Source organism: Oncorhynchus mykiss, chromosome Y, assembly GCF_013265735.2.
Source record: "Oncorhynchus mykiss isolate Arlee chromosome Y, USDA_OmykA_1.1, whole genome shotgun sequence".
Lineage (NCBI taxonomy): Eukaryota > Metazoa > Chordata > Actinopteri > Salmoniformes > Salmonidae > Oncorhynchus > Oncorhynchus mykiss.
The window spans coordinates 47,323,131-47,343,305 of NC_048593.1; the positions used below are offsets into that span (position 1 = coordinate 47,323,131).

General features: G+C 45.7%; 2 protein-coding genes across 2 annotated transcripts; both read right to left on the reverse strand.

Annotated features, from left to right (window-relative positions):
* Positions 1–2,277: 2,277 nt before the first annotated feature.
* bud13 (BUD13 homolog) lies at positions 2,278–8,499 on the reverse strand. Its single transcript, XM_036968121.1, has 10 exons — positions 8,328–8,499; positions 7,064–7,154; positions 6,837–6,921; positions 6,414–6,746; positions 5,625–5,935; positions 5,252–5,360; positions 3,696–3,834; positions 3,182–3,372; positions 2,743–2,824; positions 2,278–2,518 (listed from the first exon to the last, which is right to left on the reverse strand). The coding sequence occupies exons 1-10, from the start codon at positions 8,468–8,470 to the stop codon at positions 2,425–2,427; spliced, it is 1,578 nt and encodes a 525-aa protein (XP_036824016.1). The 5' UTR covers positions 8,471–8,499; the 3' UTR covers positions 2,278–2,424.
* Positions 8,500–14,031: 5,532 nt separating this feature from the next.
* btg4 (B-cell translocation gene 4) lies at positions 14,032–17,522 on the reverse strand. Its single transcript, XM_036968209.1, has 5 exons — positions 17,093–17,522; positions 16,643–16,780; positions 15,645–15,766; positions 14,905–15,047; positions 14,032–14,497 (listed from the first exon to the last, which is right to left on the reverse strand). The coding sequence occupies exons 1-5, from the start codon at positions 17,263–17,265 to the stop codon at positions 14,264–14,266; spliced, it is 810 nt and encodes a 269-aa protein (XP_036824104.1). The 5' UTR covers positions 17,266–17,522; the 3' UTR covers positions 14,032–14,263.
* Between the last annotated feature and the right edge of the window lie 2,653 nt (positions 17,523–20,175).

Below are 20,175 nucleotides of genomic sequence, written 5' to 3' on the forward strand. Positions count from 1 at the left end.
CCAATGTTTGTCTATGGAGATTGCATGGCTGTGTGCTCGATTTTATACACCAGTCACAGGTGTGGCTGAAATAGCCGATTTCACTCATTTGAAGAGGTGTCCACATACTTTTGTATATGTAGTGTAGCTAGGTAGCTAGCTACAGTAGTAAGCTACTGTCATCAAGTTGTTGTTGGGTCATCATATTTAGTCTATTCTCATGAATGCATACTGGCATTTGAATAGAGTGCTAGAAAAGGGGATCTGGACATGGTAGACACATTTAAATGTTGGTGTAGATGCATGATGTGTTCAGAATTTCATGATCAGATCTCCATGATCAGAATACTAAAGCTACATGAACTGTCTAGACAGGGCCTTAGCTGAAAAGCTGTCATAATGAATACCAGGCCACAAACAGAACCCTCTGGTGACAGCTGACACACAACAGAACCCTCTGGTGACAACTGACACACATACAGAACCCTCTGGTGACAACTGACACACATACAGAACCCAACAGAACCCTCTGGTGACAGCTGACACACATACAGAACCCTCTGGTGACAACTGACACACAACAGAACCCTCTGGTGACAACTGACACACATACAGAACCCTCTGGTGACAACTGACACACATACAGAACCCAACAGAACCCTCTGGTGACAATCGACACACATACAGAATCCAACAGAACCCTGTGGTGATAACTGACTCACAAACAGAACCCTCTGGTGATAACTGACTCACAAACAGAACCCTCTGGTGATAACTGACACACATTGGTCATGCTACTGAGAATCAATACCGTGATGTATCATGGCTAAATTCTGACTGATCTAATGTTGAGTAGTCATTATGGCTGTCAAACATTGAAAATATTTTAATTGAGTTAATGGCATTAGTTAATCATGATTAATCACACTTTTGGCCCTAAATAAACAATTTCTCCTCTTTTTTGGGCTTGTATCTACCAAGTTGTAGCAGCAAAAAAGCAGGCCGGTGCAGATACGCAGTGCTCTGTGTGACTGGGTAAGGGCTCATCTTGAGACTGTGTGTGACTGGGTAAGGGCTCATCTTGAGACTGTGTGTGACTGGGTAAGGGCTCATCTTGAGACTGTGTGTGACTGGGTAAGGGCTCATCTTGAGACTGTGTGTGACTGGGTAAGGGCTCATCTTGAGACTGTGACTGGGTAAGGGCTCATCTTGAGACTCTGTGACTGGGTAAGGGCTCATCTTGAGACTGTGTGTGACTGGGTAAGGGCTCATCTTGAGACTGTGTATGACTGGGTAAGGGCTCATCTTGAGACTGTGTGTGACTGGGTAAGGGCTCATCTTGAGACTGTGTGTGACTGGGTAAGGGCTCATCTTGAGACTGTGTGTGACTGGGTAAGGGCTCATCTTGAGACTGTGTGTGACTGGGTAAGGGCTCATCTTGAGACTGTGTGTGACTGGGTAAGGGCTCATCTTGAGACTCTGTGACTGGGTAAGGGCTCATCTTGAGACTGTGTGTGACTGGGTAAGGGCTCACCTTGAGACTGTGTGTGACTGGGTAAGGGCTCATCTTGAGACTGTATGTGACTGGGTAAGGGCTCATCTTGAGACTGTATGTGACTGGGTAAGGGCTCATCTTGAGACTGTATGTGACTGGGTAAGGGCTCACCTTGAGACTGTGTGTGACTAGGTAAGGGCTCATCTTGAGACTGTGTGTGACTGGGGAAGGGCTCATCTTGAGACTCTGTGACTGGGTAAGGGCTCATCTTGAGACTGTGACTGGGTAAGGGCTCATCTTGAGACTGTATGTGACTGGGTAAGGGCTCACCTTGAGACTGTGTGTGACTAGGTAAGGGCTCATCTTGAGACTGTGTGTGACTGGGGAAGGGCTCATCTTGAGACTCTGTGACTGGGTAAGGGCTCATCTTGAGACTGTGACTGGGTAAGGGCTCATCTTGAGACTGTATGTGACTGGGTAAGGGCTCACCTTGAGACTGTGTGTGACTAGGTAAGGGCTTATCTTGAGACTATGTGACTGGGTAAGGGCTCATCTTGAGACTGTATGTGACTGGGTAAGGGCTCATCTTGAGACTGTATGTGACTGGGTAAGGGCTCATCTTGAGACGGTATGTGACTGGGTAAGGGCTCATCTTGAGACTGTATGTGACTGGGTAAGGGCTCATCTTGAGACTCTGTATGTGACTGGGTAAGGGCTCATCTTGATATCTGCGGTGATGCTGGTTGTCATCTCACAGAATCTGCTATTAACATACAACAGAATATAAATCAGGAGCCACAGAGTTACAAAACAGTATTTAATAAAGCAGGAAAAACCACATTGTTGACTTCCTTTACACAGTACAGTGTGTAATGTAGAGCCTGCTGGGTTTGTTGAAGCAGTCTCATGGTGTTCTCTTAACAGCCAGCGCCTCGGTCTCCATCTCTCCTCTACATATCTTCCACGCTCCACTTGTAGGCCATCTCCTGCACAGCCTTCTTATCAGCCATCCTGGTGTACCGCTTCTGTTCAAAACCATTCGACCTGACACACACACACACACACACAATAATATGAGAGTAATTATAATGTTAATTCTAATTATATATGAATGATAAATGAGCGTGGCGCTATACACACACACATACCCCCCCAACACACACACAGACCCACAACACACACACACAGACCCCCCACACACACAGACCCCCCCCCCCCCACACACACACAGACCCCCCCAACACACACACAGGGGGTGAGAGGTGTACCTGTCCACTCCGTCCCAACGGTAGCCTGGTGGAATGTTGAAGCGGTTTGGGGGCGGAGCCGGGCCTTTGTAGCGAGGCTTCTCTGTAAACAACAACAGGAAGTGTCAGAGATTCATTGTGATTGGCCGAGGAGGGTTGGAACCTGTGGTACATCACAAGTAGAATCTTAGCATTTGTTTCATCTTAACCCTTCACACACCAGGGGTTGAAACCACTCCAGGCCACTCTGGACCTCTGACAGAAACGAAGAACACAACATAAATGTACCTACTATATAGATTTTCAAATAACTGCTGTTTTTCTGGCCTACAAATTGCTTGTAGAGAAAAAAAAGCAGCCCCCAAAATAAATAGGTGCGGCCTTTTGCTGAACATTGAAATCCCGATGTGGCCCTAGAGCCACAATACACCCCCCCCCCCACCCACACACACCCACACACCTTTGACTCCTCGTAGTTTGTTGTCTCGGTCCTTTTTGCGTCTCATCATGGCCAACATGGGGTCTCCCTCTCTCTCCTGCTCTCTCAACATCCTGTCCAGGTCCTGGTCATCACAGGAACGTGCTAGAGGCTTCTGGGATTCCCTCAACGCATCCTCAACATTCTGCAGCTGCATCTGGCCCTGGGCCACACTACACACACACAGACACACACAGACAGACACACACAGACACGTAAATGACAGACAGACTGACCAGCTGAAAGCTATGATCCCTTATTGATGTCACTTGTTTAATCCATGGTGTGAGATTGCAAGAGTGTGCAAAGCTGTCATCAAGGCAAAGGGTGGCTTATTTGAAGAATCTCAAATATATTTTGATTTGTTTAACACTTTTTTGGTTCCTACATGATTCCATATGTGTTATTTCATAGTTTTGAGGTCTTCACTATTATTCTACAATGTAGAAAATAGTAAAGATAAATATACATTCATACGACACACAGTCTCTCTCACCCTTTCCCCCACTGAGCATATTTCAGGTCTTTCTCTGCCTTCTCTCCGGCCTTCCTCCTCTGCTCCTCTCTCTCTGTCTCGATGTCTCTCCGCTTCCCACTCTTATCTCTGAACACAGTCTCCGCATTTCGAGACGCATCTGCAGGAGAGAGACAGAACAGATGGATTAGTATAACACACAACATAGTATTACACCTAGTGAGTACAGCAGACTAGCGCTAGCCAACACTACCTAGTGAGTACAGCAGACTAGCGCTAGCCAACACTACCTAGTGAGTACAGCAGACTAGCGCTAGCTAGCTAACTACCTAGTGAGTACAGCAGACTAGCGCTAGCCAACACTACCTAGTGAGTACAGCAGACTAGCGCTAGCTAGCTAACTACCTAGTGAGTACAGCAGACTAGCGCTAGCTAACTACATACATCGGGAGGGTGTGTGTCTGGTAACATATAGTGGGAGGGTGTGTGTGTGGTGTACTATAGTAACATACAGCAGGAGGGTGTGTGTGTGTCTGGTGTACTATAGTAACATACAGCAGGAGGGTGTGTGTGTGTCTGGTGTACTATAGTAACATACAGCAGGAGGGTGTGTGTGTGTGTGTGGTGTACTATAGTAACATACAGCAGGAGGGTGTGTGTGTGTGTCTGGTGTACTATAGTAACATACAGCGGGAGGGTGTGTGTGTGTCTGGTGTACTATAGTAACATACAGCAGGAGGGTGTGTGTGTGGTGTACTATAGTAACATACAGCAGGAGGGTGTGTGTGTGTGTGTGGTGTACTATAGTAACATACAGCAGGAGGGTGTGTGTGTGTGTGGTGTACTATAGTAACATACAGCAGGAGGGTGTGTGTGTGTGTGTGTGGTGTACTATAGTAACATACAGCGGGAGGGTGTGTGTGTGGTGTACTATAGTAACATACAGCAGGAGGGTGTGTGTGTGTGTCTGGTGTACTATAGTAACATACAGCAGGAGGGTGTGTGTGTGTGTGGTGTACTATAGTAACATACAGCGGGAGGGTGTGTGTGTGTGTGGTGTACTATAGTAACATACAGCAGGAGGGTGTGTGTGTGTGTGGTGTACTATAGTAACATACAGCAGGAGGGTGTGTGTGTGTGTGGTGTACTATAGTAACATACAGCAGGAGGGTGTGTGTGTGTGTGGTGTACTATAGTAACATACAGCAGGAGGGTGTGTGTGTGTGTCTGGTGTACTATAGTAACATACAGCGGGAGGGTGTGTGTCTGGTGTACTATAGTAACATACAGCAGGAGGGTGTGTGTGTGTGTCTGGTGTACTATAGTAACATACAGCAGGAGGGTGTGTGTGTCGGGTGTGTGTGTGGTGTACTATAGTAACATACAGCGGGAGGGTGTGTGTGTGTCTGGTGTACTATAGTAACATACAGCGGGAGGGTGTGTGTGTGGTAACATACAGCGGGAGGGTGTGTGTGTCGGGTGTGTGTGTGTCTGGTGTACTATAGTAACATACAGCGGGAGGGTGTGTGTGTGGTAACATACAGCGGGAGGGTGTGTGTGTGGTGTGTGAGTAGTACCTTCTAGCGGCTGGTTGATCTTGTCTCTGCGTCGGTTCTCCTCCTGTTCTCTTCTTAGAACCTCCACTGATACCAGTCCTGCTGCGGCTCCTGACAGCATGCTCCGAGACTAACACACACAGATGTTAGAATGGGCAAAGCTTCCACAAAACTTCTCTACCTAGCGACAGGGGCATGTTCAGCAGGATACATTGTTTCAGAACGTTCAAATAGAAATATGCTATGTGGAACAAACATGCCTATCTGACATGTAGAATAAGGCATTCATGTTGGCTCTATTCATGACATTTCTATCTGCAACATTCCAAAACATATGTCAACTGAACATGGCCCAATACTTCTGTGCCTCTTCCCTTCAGCGCCACATGCTCACCTGTGATTGGTCAGGCCTACGAGGGGGGGAGAGGTCAGAGTCTGAGCCCCTCCCACCATGGGTTCGCCTCCTAGGGGGCGATTGGTCAGAATCACAGTTCTGCCCACCCTTTCGCCTTCTCCTGGGCGGTGATTGGTCAGAATCAGAGGCCCCTCCCATCTGTGTCCTTTTCCTTGGAGGTGATTGGTCTGAGTCTGAGCCGGGCCCGTTCTGAGCCCGCCTCCTGGGTGGGGATTGTTCAGACCCTGAAGAGCGCTGGCCAACACGAGCAGACGATGAAGACTTTGCTTTTTTCCTGGACGGAGATGAATCTGAAGAAATTTAAAAAAAATTTTTTTTAAAGACTTCAGAACTTAACCACACCAAGAACGTGGTGAACTACAACCCACGCTGTAGAGTAGGGGAGTATTAATTAGGAACCAACGGAACCAAACAGAATGAAACAGGGAGGGACCCACCAGAATTTGTCCAATATGGACTTTTTAAATCAGAAAACAACTTCCATTTGGAGTAAATGGTTGCCGTTGCAAAACTGGTACTAAATGAATACACCCCAGGGTTATATAGAGAGATTTGTCTTTGAATGGATGTTAACATGGATTGTATTCATTAGTCGCAAACTGTAGCAAAACGTTTTGCAACAGAAACTGTTTACTCCAAACAGAGTTTTTTTTGTTTCTATTGGACAAATTGAGGTTGGTCTTTCTCAGTTTGATTCCAAGTGAATACACCTCTGAACTTGTCCAAGAACACTGATTTCAGGGTCAGAGGTTAGGGGTCAGGTCTCACCTCTGCTGTGTGTCCTGTGGGGGGGTTGGGATGATGATGATGATGATGGAGGAACGCTAGGCTTCAGTCTACGAAGAGACGCATCGGGGGATTCATGTCCAATCCTCCTATGCGGAGAGACGTCCGGCGAATCATGACGCTGCTTTCTGAGTGACAGGGGCTCTGGCGAATCATGACGCTGCATTCTGAGTGACAGGGGCTCTGGCGAATCATGACGCTGCTTTCTGAGTGACAGGGGCTCTGGCGAATCATGACGCTGCTTTCTGAGTGACAGGGGCTCTGGCGAATCGTGTCGAACTCTCTGTTCCTCCTCCTCTGGGACCTCTTCATCAGCTGAACAGAGAGAAATATATATATATATATGCACACACACACCATGCAGCGGACAACACCTGAGCGCACCTCCACTGCTGTCTGGCTCACCTCCCATCACTCTCCATTTGTTGCTGGTCCTGAAGGCTTCCAGGCGTTTGATCTCATCTGGACGCTCGTCTATCACCTCAGCAACCTGACACACAATACAGAGCGAGAGACACAGGTGAGTGGATCAGAGCACTAGCTAGCCACTCTAAAATTATGTTTTTGGTAAAGGTGACCCCAACTGAAAACAAAGTGACAGTGAAGTTAGCTAGTTATGTAGCATTATTTACCACTGGCGCCTCCTCCTCTTCCTCCTCTTCGTTCCCCTTCTCCTCGCCGGCCAGCTGTTTCCAATCCACATCGTCATCTACTATCTTCATCCTGCTCAGACCGAGTAACGTAAACTCACCCCATTCCGTACAAATATGCGCAACCACAACATTTAAACGAGGCTACAGAGAAAACTAATGGGACTGTAGCGACTGTGTTGACTTCAAAATTGGCGGTGGGAACTAGGTTTTTATTCAAGCGTTGATCAACATGGTAATGGATCTATAGTATTGGAAGGCCATAAAGATCATCAAGGACAACAACCACCCGACCGAAAGACTGAAAAACAGCTTCTATCTCAAGGCCATCAGACTGTTAAACGAAGAGTCAGTTGAGAACTGACCCTCCGTTATATCGTGACGTGTCATGTCGTAACGTACAGCACACATAAAGCAACTATTTCTGTCTTACAATCTCTCTCCACCAGGTGTAGCACTTCTTTCATCATTAAAAACAAGAAATGGACAGTGACAGGGGTAAAGGGGGATACCTAGTCATTTTTTGCGTCATCGTTGCATGCGATCATTCTCAAAGCCCCTGTTTACTTCTAACATCACTTTAGAACCGCCCTAAAAACCCAATTAAAATTCGACACAAACCTCCAAGTAGGTATGTAATGACACATTATATAAACTCTTTATAGTGTTTTAATTTACATTTTAGAGGCGATAAGGTGATAAGTTGGACAGATCGAGTGAAAAAAAGCAATTTTCCCACACAACATCTCTCCGTCTCACTATCACGCATTAGTTTCGCTTCCTAACCCGCCATTTTTAAAAAGACCCGACGGGGGCTCATTGCCTGCTTAAATTATGCAGAAACGGGCAGCGTTTAGGTCAAGTAATTGATTATGTTGGAAATGGGAGAAATTGTGCTTTACAATGATATTGACATTACAGTTGATCTGGAAGTATTACGTTTTTGGGGCTCTAAAATAAGGGCAATTGTACGGACCAAGGGGATGTACGAGTTTACGTGAGTTTACGTTAACAGAGCGGTTAGAAACTACTGCCAAATAACAACTTTTTTTAATGCTAGCCAGCTAGTTAACTAGCTACTGGAGTTCGCCAACAGAGGTTAGAAACTACAGCGAAACATCGACCAGATAACGTTAGCTGGCTAGCATAACAAACTTATCAGAGTGTAGTAGGGCTAGCATGCTAACGTTAGCTACTGCCTAACTGTTTAACTCCATATTCCCACGGTGTTTTCACACATACTCACCCTTTTCCTGTAGTTTTAATGCCTTTCTTTTTAGCCTTCTTCTCCCTTGACTTCTTGGCGTCTCCATCTGCAGATAAATAACGTTTCAGATACTCGGATTTGGAGAGAGACGCTCCTTTACTGTCATTCGTGGACGCAGCCATTTTGAAAACAGTCCACCTACATTAGGGAACGGAGAGGACCGAGGGACAAACAGTGCAATGAACGTCATGAAATGCCGCGTTTTCTATTTTGTTTTGTCAATGACTTCATAAATATACAGCTCTGGAAGAAATGAAGACCACTGCAAAATTATCATTCTCTGGTTTTACTATGTGTTTGTGTAAAATTAACATATTTGTTTTATTCTATAAACCAGCAACATTTCTCCCAAATTAAAATATTGTCATTTAGAGGATTTATTTGCGGAAAATGACAACTGGTCAAAATAACAAAAAATATGCAGTGTTGTCAGACCTCGAATAATGCAAGTAAAATACGTTTATTTTCATTTTTAAACAACGCTAATGTTTTAACTTAGGACGAGTTCAGAAATCAAGATTTTGTGGAATAACCCTGGTGGGTGGGTGAGAAGGAGACCACAGCCTCTAAAAGTATTTTTAGGGAACATGACAGCGACACCAAAGCCAAATCAAATCAAATGTATTTGTCACATACACATGGTTAGCAGATGTTAATGCGAGTGTAGCGAAATGCTTGTGCTTCTAGTTCCGACAATGCAGTAATAACCAACGAGTAATCTAACTAACAATTCCAAAACTACTACCTTATACACACAAGTGTAAAGGGATAAAGAATATGTACATAAAGATATATGAATGAGTGATGGTACAGAGCGGCATAGGCAAGATGCAGTAGATGGTATCGAGTACAGTATGTACAAATGAGATGAGTATGTAAACAAAGTGGCATAGTTAAAGTGGCTAGTGATACATGTATTACATAAAGATGCAGTAGATGATATAGAGTACAGTATATACGTATACATATGAGATGAATAATGTAGGGTATGTAAACATTATATTAAGTAGCATTGTTTAAAGTGGCTAGTGATATATTTTACATCAATTCACATTATTAAAGTGGCTGGAGTTGAGTCAGTGTGTTGGCAGCAGCCACTCAATGTTAGTGATGGCTGTTTAACAGTCTGATGGCCTTGAGATAGAAGCTGTTTTTCAGTCTCTCGGTCCCTGCTTTGATGCACCTGTACTGACCTCGCCTTCTGGATGATAGCGGGGTGAACAGGCAGTGGCTCGGGTGGTTGTTGTCCTTGATGATCTTTATGGCCTTCCTGTGACATCGGGTGGTGTAGGTGTCCTGGAGGGCAGGTAGTTTGCCCCCGGTGATGCGTTGTGCAGACCTCACTACCCTCTGGAGAGCCTTACGGTTGTGGGCAGAGCAGTTGCCGTACCAGGCGGTGATACAGCCCGACAGGATGCTCTCGATTGTGCATCTGTAGAAGTTTGTGAGTGCTTTTGGTGACAAGCCGAATTTCTTCAGCCTCCTGAGGTTAAAGAGGCGCTGCTGCGCCTTCTTCACGATGCTGTCTGTGTGGGTGGACCAATTCAGTTTGTCTGTGATGTGTACGCCGAGGAACTTAAAACTTACTACCCTCTCCACTACTGTCCCATCGATGTGGATAGGGGGGTGTTCCCTCTGTTGTTTCCTGAAGTCCACAATCATCTCCTTAGTTTTGTTGACTTTGCGTGTGAGGTAATTTTCCTGACACCACACTTCGAGGGCCCTCACCTCCTCCCTGTAGGCAGTCTCGTTGTTGTTGGTAATCAAGCCTACCACTGTTGTGTCGTTCGCAAACTTGATGATTGAGTTGGAGGCGTGCGTGGCCACGCAGTCGTGGGTGAACAGGGAGTACAGGAGAGGGCTCAGAACGCACCCTTGTGGGGCCCCAGTGTTGAGGATCAGCGGGGTGGAGATGTTGTTACCTACCCTCACCACCTGGGGGCGGCCCGTCAGGAAGTCCAGTACCCAGTTGCACACGGCGGGGTCGAGACCCAGGGTCTCGAGCTTGATGACGAGTTTGTAGGGTACTATGGTGTTAAATGCTAGGCTGATCCAACAGCAGTCGATGAACAGCATTCTGTGTGTGATGAAAATTTAACTGTTGATGACTGTTATATTACATCACTTCCTTAAATGATACGGCTGCTCAAGACACACTGTGAAAAATACAACTTCAGTATCTAAGTTGGCTGGACTTTAATTGGGAAGTTGTTGAGCTGACATGGACCTAATCTACTAACCCAATGATTTTGCTCAATGGGAGATGAATTTCACTTGTATTTTTCTCAGTGAACTTTAAATATTGAACTTTGCTTTTGCAACACAAGTGGCTGGGGAGAGAGATTAATTTGCTGTGGCCCGGTGCACTACTATTGTGAGATTTTTATTTTAATGTATTCATATTTTTTTAAATTCCGATTTGTCAGGGGGTGCTGCTGCACACTCAGCACCCCTACTTCCCGCAGCTTTGCCTCCAGCACTGTGACAGGTTTGAAGAAAATAGATTTTCCATTTGTACCGTGTTTACCAATTTATTGTGTAACATTGTATCAAGTTATTCAGCTCGTCATTGCTGTTGATACTATGTAATGCCTCATTGTATCAAGTCATTCAGCTCTTCGTTGCTGTTGATACTATGTAATGCCTCATTGTATCAAGTCATTCAGCTCTTCGTTGCTGTTGATACTATGTAATGCCTCATTGTATCAAGTTATTTAGCTCTTCGTTGCTGTTGATACTATGTAATGCCTCATTGTATCAAGTCATTCAGCTCTTCGTTGCTGTTGATACTATGTAATGCCTCATTGTATCAAGTTATTTAGCTCTTCATTGCTGTTGATACTATGTAATGCCTCATTGTATCAAGTTATTCAGCTCTTCATTGCTGTTGATACTATGTAATGCCTCAAATTGTAAATAAACTAATTAGACAGAAGTCACACTTCCTGTGTCTATCAGGCTCCATCAGGAGAGACCAGCCTCCCCTGTACCCAGCTGTCTGTCCATGAAGGAGAGACCAGCCTCCCCTGTACCCAGCTGTCTGTCCATGAAGGAGAGACCAGCCTCCCCTATACCCAGCTGTCTGTCCATGAAGGAGAGACCAGCCTCCCCTGTACCCAGCTGTCTGTCCACGAAGGAGACCAGCCTCCCCTGTACCCAGCTGTCTGTCCATGAAGGAGAGACCAGCCTCCCCTGTACCCAGCTGTCTGTCCACGAAGGAGACCAGCCTCCCCTGTACCCAGCTGTCTGTCCACGAAGGAGACCAGCCTCCCCTGTACCCAGTTGTCTGTCCATGAAGGAGAGACCAGCCTCCCCTGTACCCAGCTGTCTGTCCATGAAGAGTGACCAGTGTATGGATCCGGTTGAAACAGAAGTAATAACAACACATTGATCAACTGTATTCCAGATCAGAAGAGATGTATAGTACCAGTCAAAAGGTTGGACACTTACTCATTGGAATGGGGGGGGGGGGTGTCCAACCTTTTGACTGGTACTGTATGTCTGCAGTGCCTATACAGTAGACTTATTTATTTAACAAGGCAAGTCACTTAAGAGCAAATTCTTATTTGTAAAATATACAGCCTAGGCTACCAGGCATGGGTTCTGATCCAACAGCATGGGTTCTGATCCAACATGTACAGTCTACCAGAGTCAGCATGGGTTCTGATCCAATATTTACATCCTCGGATACCAGTCAGTGTGGGTTCTGATCCAACATTTACAGCCAAGGTTACCAGAGTCAGAATGGGTTCTGCAAAATATACAGCCTAGGCTACCAGAGTCAGCATGGGTTCTGATCCAACATGTACAGCCTAGGAAACCAGAGGCAGCATGGGTTCTGATCCAACATGTACAGCCTACCAGAGTCAGCAAGGGTTCTGATCCAACATGTACAGCCTAGGAAACCAGAGTCAGCATGGGTTCTGATCCAACATGTACAGCCTAGGAAACCAGAGGCAGCATGGGTTCTGATCCAACATGTACAGCCTACCAGAGTCAGCAAGGGTTCTGATCCAACATGTACAGCCTAGGAAACCAGAGTCAGCATGGGTTCTGATCCAACATGTACAGCCTAGGAAACCAGAGTCAGCATGGGTTCTGATCCAACATATACAGCCTACCAGAGTCAGCATGGGTTCTGATCCAACATATACAGCCTACCAGAGTCAGCATGGGTTCTGATCCAACATGTACAGCCTAGGAAACCAGAGTCAGCATGGGTTCTGATCCAACATATACAGCCTACCAGAGTCAGCATGGGTTCTGATCCAACATGTACAGCCTAGGAAACCAGAGGCAGCATGGGTTCTGATCCAACATATACAGCCTACCAGAGTCAGCATGGGTTCTGATCCAACATATACAGCCTACCAGAGTCAGCATGGGTTCTGATCCAACATGTACAGCCTAGGAAACCAGAGTCAGCATGGGTTCTGATCCAACATGTACAGCCTAGGAAACCAGTCTCAGCATGGGTTCTGATCCAACATGTACAGCCTACCAGAGTCAGCATGGGTTCTGATCCAACATGTACAGCCTACCAGAGTCAGCATGGGTTCTGATCCAACATTTACAGCCTACCAGCCTACATAACCTTTACATCGTTGTTTCTGTTCAGTATATTTCAAGTGTTGGTCCCATGAGCTGAAATAAAGACCCCATACATTTCCCATAGGCACCACAAGCTTATTTCTCTCAAATTTTGCACACAGCTAAGTTTACATCCTTGTTGAGCATTTCTCGTTTTCCGAGTTAATCCATCCACCTGACAAGTGTGGCATATCAAAAAGGTGTATGGGGCGGGAAACACCCTCGTCTTAACTATGTTCGAGCCACTGTCGGTGGTCATACATGAAGCGACTCTTTGAAGCCCCCGGATGAAAGTGCCTCCCTCAGCCCAGCTGCGATTATTTCTCCGGTGTGGTCGTCTGGGAAATAAGGTCTGAAGGCATTTGCTTTGCAGCTTCCAGTTGTCAATGGAATGAATGCTGAGGCTAATGTATGGCTCTGGTCCGGCTTGACCGGAAGTCTGCAGTGGTAGAGAAGGCAGCTTTACGAATTTCGTTGAGAACTCGATCACCCGAGATTCTGTGTAGAGTTCTGGCAGACACGGCTAGGTCTCTTACTTAGACTTCGAATAAACTTTATTGGTTCCATGTTTTTTGCAATTGCACTTGTTCTCATTCCCACTACTTGCCATAGGGAGTACCACTAATGAATGACACCTTGAGTGACAGCGGAGTGCAGGCCTGGCTTGAAGTCTTGGGACTTCCTGCACGCATTCTGGTAGAGTCGTCTTTGCGCACATGCAGGGTTCAGGTGGTAAAAACCGCTGGCTTTTCCACCTTTGGCTAGCACAATGCGTCAACTTACTGTTGGTCGAGGTCAAATAGCTTGAAGCCAAACCAGTTCCAAACGAAAAGAGTTCCTCCTTTTTTTCAAACAAATTATTCTTCGTCCTGCAACTCAGTTTAATTCTCCTTGTCTTGGCACAGATCCATATCCTGGCTTCGTACTCACGCCCACCCTAGTTGGTTTACGAATATTGAAGCTCAGTTACTAACCAAATGAGCCCCACTGAATAATATGGACCGACGTAAACCTGGACACTCCCACCCAGCGGTCCTCTGAAAACACTCATCTAAACGAGGTCCTAGACAATCCACTGCAAACAGACAACCAGTTTGTTAAAAACAAATCAATTTTATTCAGAGAATATTTTCCAGTTTAACAATCACAATAGTTAAGACATAAAATATTTTTTTAATAAAAAATACTGCAACTTTAAAAATGCTATAACAGCATTGCTTTAACCTTTTCATAATTCACACTTTGACCTTTTAATATTTTTAAGTGTTCTGGGCTCCAAGCAGCCAGTGGGGTCTTGTTTTTCCAGTAGGTTCTAGGTTGACATTCTAGGAGCGGTTCTTGCTGACCCAGTGGTACTTGTCCTGCCTGGGCCCAGTGAAGGAAGAGGTGGCTCTGTAGGGTTTGATTCCTTTAGGAGGCTGGAACTGGCTGCTGTGCTGCTGGGCGAACAGACCTCCAGAGGGGGGGCCGTGGGGAGGGTAGCCATCCCCAGGGAAGGCCCTTCTGTTGGAGTAAGCGGCCCAGGCCGGAGGGGGTGGCACTGGAGCAAACTCACTGAACTGGAACAGAAAGAAAGTCACACATCATTGATGCCTGTCAGCTCTTACAACACCTGGACCACATCTGTCACTGCATCATCGACTGTGCAATGTCTGAACACAACCAGAATCTAAACCCCATCAAACATCCCTAGAGCGCTCAAATTCAACTCTGGACTTTAAAGCCAGTTTCACTGCATTTTCTCCCCCCTTCATTGTTCCCCCTCTAAATTAGGGACTGGTTTAGACCTGGGACACAAGGTGGGTGCAATTATCAGGTAGATCAGAAAACCAGGAGGCTCCGGACCTGGTATGGTAAGAGTTCAGTACCCCTGCCCTAGAGCTTTGTCCAGTCCTGGTTTGTTACGTCAGAGCTCTTTACATTAGTTTGTTAGTTACCTGGTAGACACCTCTAGAGCGCTAGTTACCTGGTTAGTTACTTGGTAGACACTGTTGGGGTTGCTGACTGTTGGGATGGTTTTGGGTTTCGGGTTGTGGGCAGGGCAGGGAGTGGATAGGCTGCTGCAGCTGCTGTTCATGCTGGTGTCCCCGCCCTCCTCGTCGGAGCAGCCTGATTGGATCAAATCAAAGCTTTAAAACACTTTTCACAGTAAATGGATTCGATTATCTGGCCTGGGTTACCCCGGTGAGAGGAGTTTTCACCGGTTGAAAAGTGGTTGTATTAGTTTTGGAACGGGGCTGCCTCCCAGGCGTGAGCCAGGTGCCCCGTTCAAAGCCCGCAGCGAAGTCGGCTCAAAACAAAAGTGACGTAGACTAGGCTAAATGATGTGGATAAGGAGTAGGAAGGAGTCTGTTCAAGGGAAAAGGGATCGGCGTCTTTATCAAAAGCAGTTGACGATCCCTGCCCTACCGGCTACAGTAAAACATAACTGTAGAACCTTCCAGAACAGTTCATTTGGGAACTGCCTTCCAGTGAAAACTAGTTAGAACTTTGACGACAACATGACCAAGCTGCGCAGATTACTGTTTGATTTGAGAAGGACGCATCAGCGCTTTGACCAGTTACACCACGTGCCATAGACCGGTTCCCGCAGCTCAGCATAATCCAATCCGCCCATTACACGTTGCAACACATTTGATAATCAGGGTAAGAAATACAAAATATTTGTCTGAGAAACAGAAAACATAAGACAGAAAACCAGAGCACCTGATTGGATGTCGGAGGCGGCCCGCTCCACTGCATTATGTATACGTCGGGAAAACTCCTTGTCACCTTGGTGACAGCCCTGCAGCTGCATCACACAGAACGGAACGCTGCGCTCTCCGTACCTACACAGGAAACGCATCACAACATCTTCCTGCCACAACACAGTAGCCCCTTTCCCTGGGCTCAGGTTAACAAGCAGAGGGAGTTTCTAGCTGAGCCAGACCAATACATTTCTCAAACCTCTTCTCGTGCCCCCCCCCCCCCCCCTCAGACTTCTCAGCTTTATTCTGCCCTGAACAAGCTCACCTGATTTAAGTAGTCAAAAGCGTGACATTATTTGAATCAGGTGTGGTAGCTCTGGAATGAATTAAATCTGTCCCTGTGGAGAGTTTTAAAAAGTTCTGGTCTAATAATCACATATAGCAGCTGGGGGTCTCCGAGGAGAGGTTTGAAAACCACTGGCCTAATCAACACAATCCTGGGTCATATTCATTAGCTCATTCTGTAAAAAAAAAAAACTTTTGCAATGAACATGACCACGGCTGGCTCCACCCTAATGAACATGTCTCCACCCTAAGGAACATGTCTCCACCCTAAGGAACATGTCTCCACAGCACCAGTTTGTGGATAACTGAGAGGCCGGGGTGGAGTAGAACCTTCTGGAACAGGTGTCAACTAGATTGAGTTGTTCTGGAGATGAGGTTCGGGGGACGGAACACGTACACCGCAAATTGAGCCATGAAGCCCAAACAGACATTGTATTTGACCATTTCAAACCTTACATTTGTACATGTTCCCATACATCTATTTATGAGCGTAAATACTTGGGTATAGATTTCTTAAAATAGATAATTGAGGTGAATTCCAAGTGGGTTTTTAGTCTTATGTCCACATTTAACATGCCAAGGGGCTGAATTTGGCACACCAGTTGACAGTCTGCCCGAGAGGCTCCAGTAAGACATACCAGTACAGTAGTGCCTCAGTACAATAGCACTCACCTGCAGGACACTTCTCCAGGGTCGACCCAGATTGTCATCTCCTGTGGCAACCCCAGGTCCTCGTAACAGACAGCACTCCGTAAACACGCCCTCTCCAACACAGGGTCCCTCAGCTGAGCTCGGTTCATACGCAGGCACCTAACACATGCACAATGGTTATACACACCGGAACACAATCTTGCTTATGTGTAGTTACTGACCGGTAGGCCTGTCCCTTGACAGGTGTGTGTAGTTACTGACCGGTAGGCCTGTCCCTTGACAGGTGTGTGTAGTGTAGTTACTGACCGGTAGGCCTGTCCCTTGACAGGTGTGTGTAGTGTAGTTACTGACCGGTAGGCCTGTCCCTTGACAGGTGTGTGTAGTTACTGACCGGTAGGCCTGTCCCTTGACATGTGTGTGTAGTTACTGATCGGTAGGCCTGTCCCTTGACAGGTGTGTGTAGTTACTGACCGGTAGGCTTGTCCCTTGACAGGTGTGTGAGGGTACCAGTGGGTCTTGTAGGTGTCAAACAGGGCTGAGGTGAGGGCAGCAGCAAACTCCTCTCTGCTTTCAGCATCTAAACTACCATGGCGCTTCGCCAGCCGAGCAACGAAGAACACTGCTGCTGCAATCTCTTCCTTCATTGTTAGAACGTCAAACCACCTAACCTTAACACAACCTTGAGCCAACTACCTTAGCAACACAGACACTACTTAAAGGCTTAATTAAACTGCAGCTTTAGAAAACAAATGACAAAATGTCCCAATCCCTAGCAAACAAATCTGCTTTTAAATGTTAGCATTTCTCTCTGAACTCTTCTAGACGACAGACAGTTCATTCAGCGCAGTTAGCAGCAGCTTCAGACCAGAACAAACAGATTCTATATAAGAGCCTGTTGCTAAACACACCTCGTTTAAATCAGCTGTGTATGAGGGAAGAGCACAGGTGATGCGAGTTCCAATGTGATTGATTGATTGATTGATTGATTGACAGCAGCCTGCGGTAGTACCTCTGACAGAAACAATGCACCATGGAGATAACCAGACTCAGTACCATCTCATTCATTGATATGTTAACCAGACTCAGTACCATCTCATTCATTGATATGTTAACCAGACTCAGTACCATCTCATTCATTGATATGGTAACCAGACTCAGTACCATGGACCGCTCTGTCTGTCAGAACGTTCACATAGACCGCTCTGTCTGTCAGAACCTTCACAGTACCACTGTGTCTGTCAGAACCTTCACATGGACTGCTCTGTCTGTCAGAACCTTCACAGGTACCACTCTGTCTGTCAGAACCTTCACAGGTACCGCTCTGTCTGTTAGAACCTTCACAGGTACCACTGTGTCTGTCAGAACCTTCACAGGCACCACTGTGTCTGTCAGAACCTTCACATGGAATGCTCTGTCTGTCAGAACCTTCACATGGACCACTCTGTCTGTCAGAACCTTCACAGGTACCATTCTGTCTGTCAGAACCTTCACAGGTACCACTGTGTCTGTCAGAACCTTCACAGGTACCACTGTGTCTGTCAGAACCTTCACAGGTACCACTGTGTCTGTCAGAACCTTCACATGGACTGCTCTGTCTGTCAGAACCTTCACAGGTACCACTGTGTCTGTCAGAACCTTCACATGGACTGCTCTGTCTGTCAGAACCTTCACATGGACCGCTCTGTCTGTCAGAACCTTCACAGGTACCACTCTGTCTGTCAGAACCTTCACAGGTACCGCTCTGTCTGTCAGACCCTTCACATAGACCGCTCTGTCTGTCAGAACTTTCACATGGACCTCTCTGTCTGTCAGAACTTTCACATGGACCTCTCTGTCTGTCAGAACCTTCACAGGTACCACTGTGTCTGTCAGAACCTTCACATGGACTGCTCTGTCTGTCAGAACCTTCACATGGACTGCTCTGTCTGTCAGAACCTTCACAGGTACCACTGTGTCTGTCAGAACCTTCACATGGACTGCTCTGTCTGTCAGAACCTTCACATGGACCGCTCTGTCTGTCAGAACCTTCACATGGACCTCTCTGTCTGTCAGAACCTTCACATGGACCTCTCTGTCTGTCAGAACCTTCACATGGACCTCTCTGTCTGTCAGAACCTTCACATGGACCTCTCTGTCTGTCAGAACCTTCACATGGACCTCTCTGTCTGTCAGAACTTTCACATGGACCTCTTGAACACCAAACCAACTTTCAAAAGTTCAGGCTATCCTAACTTAAAATTCTTAAAAACTTTTATCAACTATAACTAGACAAATGTGCATACATTTGCATAAATCAGCTCACCAACAGTGCCTCTTGAACTGTTCAAGCTAGAGACAACAAACCAACTTTCACATGTTCAAGCTAGCCTAACTTCAAATTCTTTACATTTTGTATCAACTATAACTATATACATTTGCATACATTTGCATAAAATAACTCACCAACAGTAACTCTTGAAACGTTTAAGCCAGAGACACCAAACCAACTTTCTTATGTTCAGTCTATCCTGACTTCACATTCCTAAAAACGTTTATAAACTACAAGCAGTGGTAATTTGCATAAATTAGCATAACACTTCATGGATTCAATGCCAGAAATGAGAACACGGTGGTAGACATTTTACTGCTAGCGCTCTTTAACCATTTCAGCTACAAACATTTAAACGACATTAAGATTTTCTAAACGTTTCAAAACAAGCTAGCAAGCACACCACCATTTCTTCAGGAAATATATTTTATAGTTAACATTATTATTACAAACAGAAGATTATCACTTCTCACGATGGTGCTCGTTTTGTAAAGTTAGATAAAGCTGAATCCATGGTTTCCATGGTTTCCATGTTTTTGATGCCATTCCATTTGCTCTGTTCCAGACATTATTACGAGCCGTCCTCCCCTCAGCAGCCTCCACTGGTATGGGCATAGGCAGACGTTGCAATTGGCCTATTCTACAATGACATTCAATATGCTACCAACTTTGATTGAGAAATTATGACATCGTTTAAAAACTACATTTTGCGCTCCCTCACCTTAAAAAACATCACCACACCACTGGAATGGAAGGAAATGTGCCAATGCATGGTGGACTGTTCGGATGCTGTTAAATTATGTTGTTACAATGAAACCCATTGAACAAATGCCTGTGTCCCCCATGGAAATCAATTGCCTGTTCTGGTGCCAGCCTTGAGTTTAGTCAAAAGGCTAGTGAGAGTTAACACATAGCAACTGTTTATGAGAATAATAGGCAAGAAATAATAACGCCTAATTACTGTTGTTGAGAATATAAACTTAACACCTAGTTACCATTGTTGAGAATATAGACTTCACACCTAGTTACCGTTGTTGAGAATATAGACTTAACTCTAATTAATGTTGTTGAGAATATAGACTTAACTCTAATTACTGTTGTTGAGAATATAGACTTAACACCTAGTTACTGTTGTTGAGAATATAGACTTCACACCTAGTCACTGTTGTTGAGAATATAGGCAAAAAATGCAGCTCCTAGTAACTCACTGGCTTGTCTTCAGTAGTCTCCTCTGCTCTGGCGCATG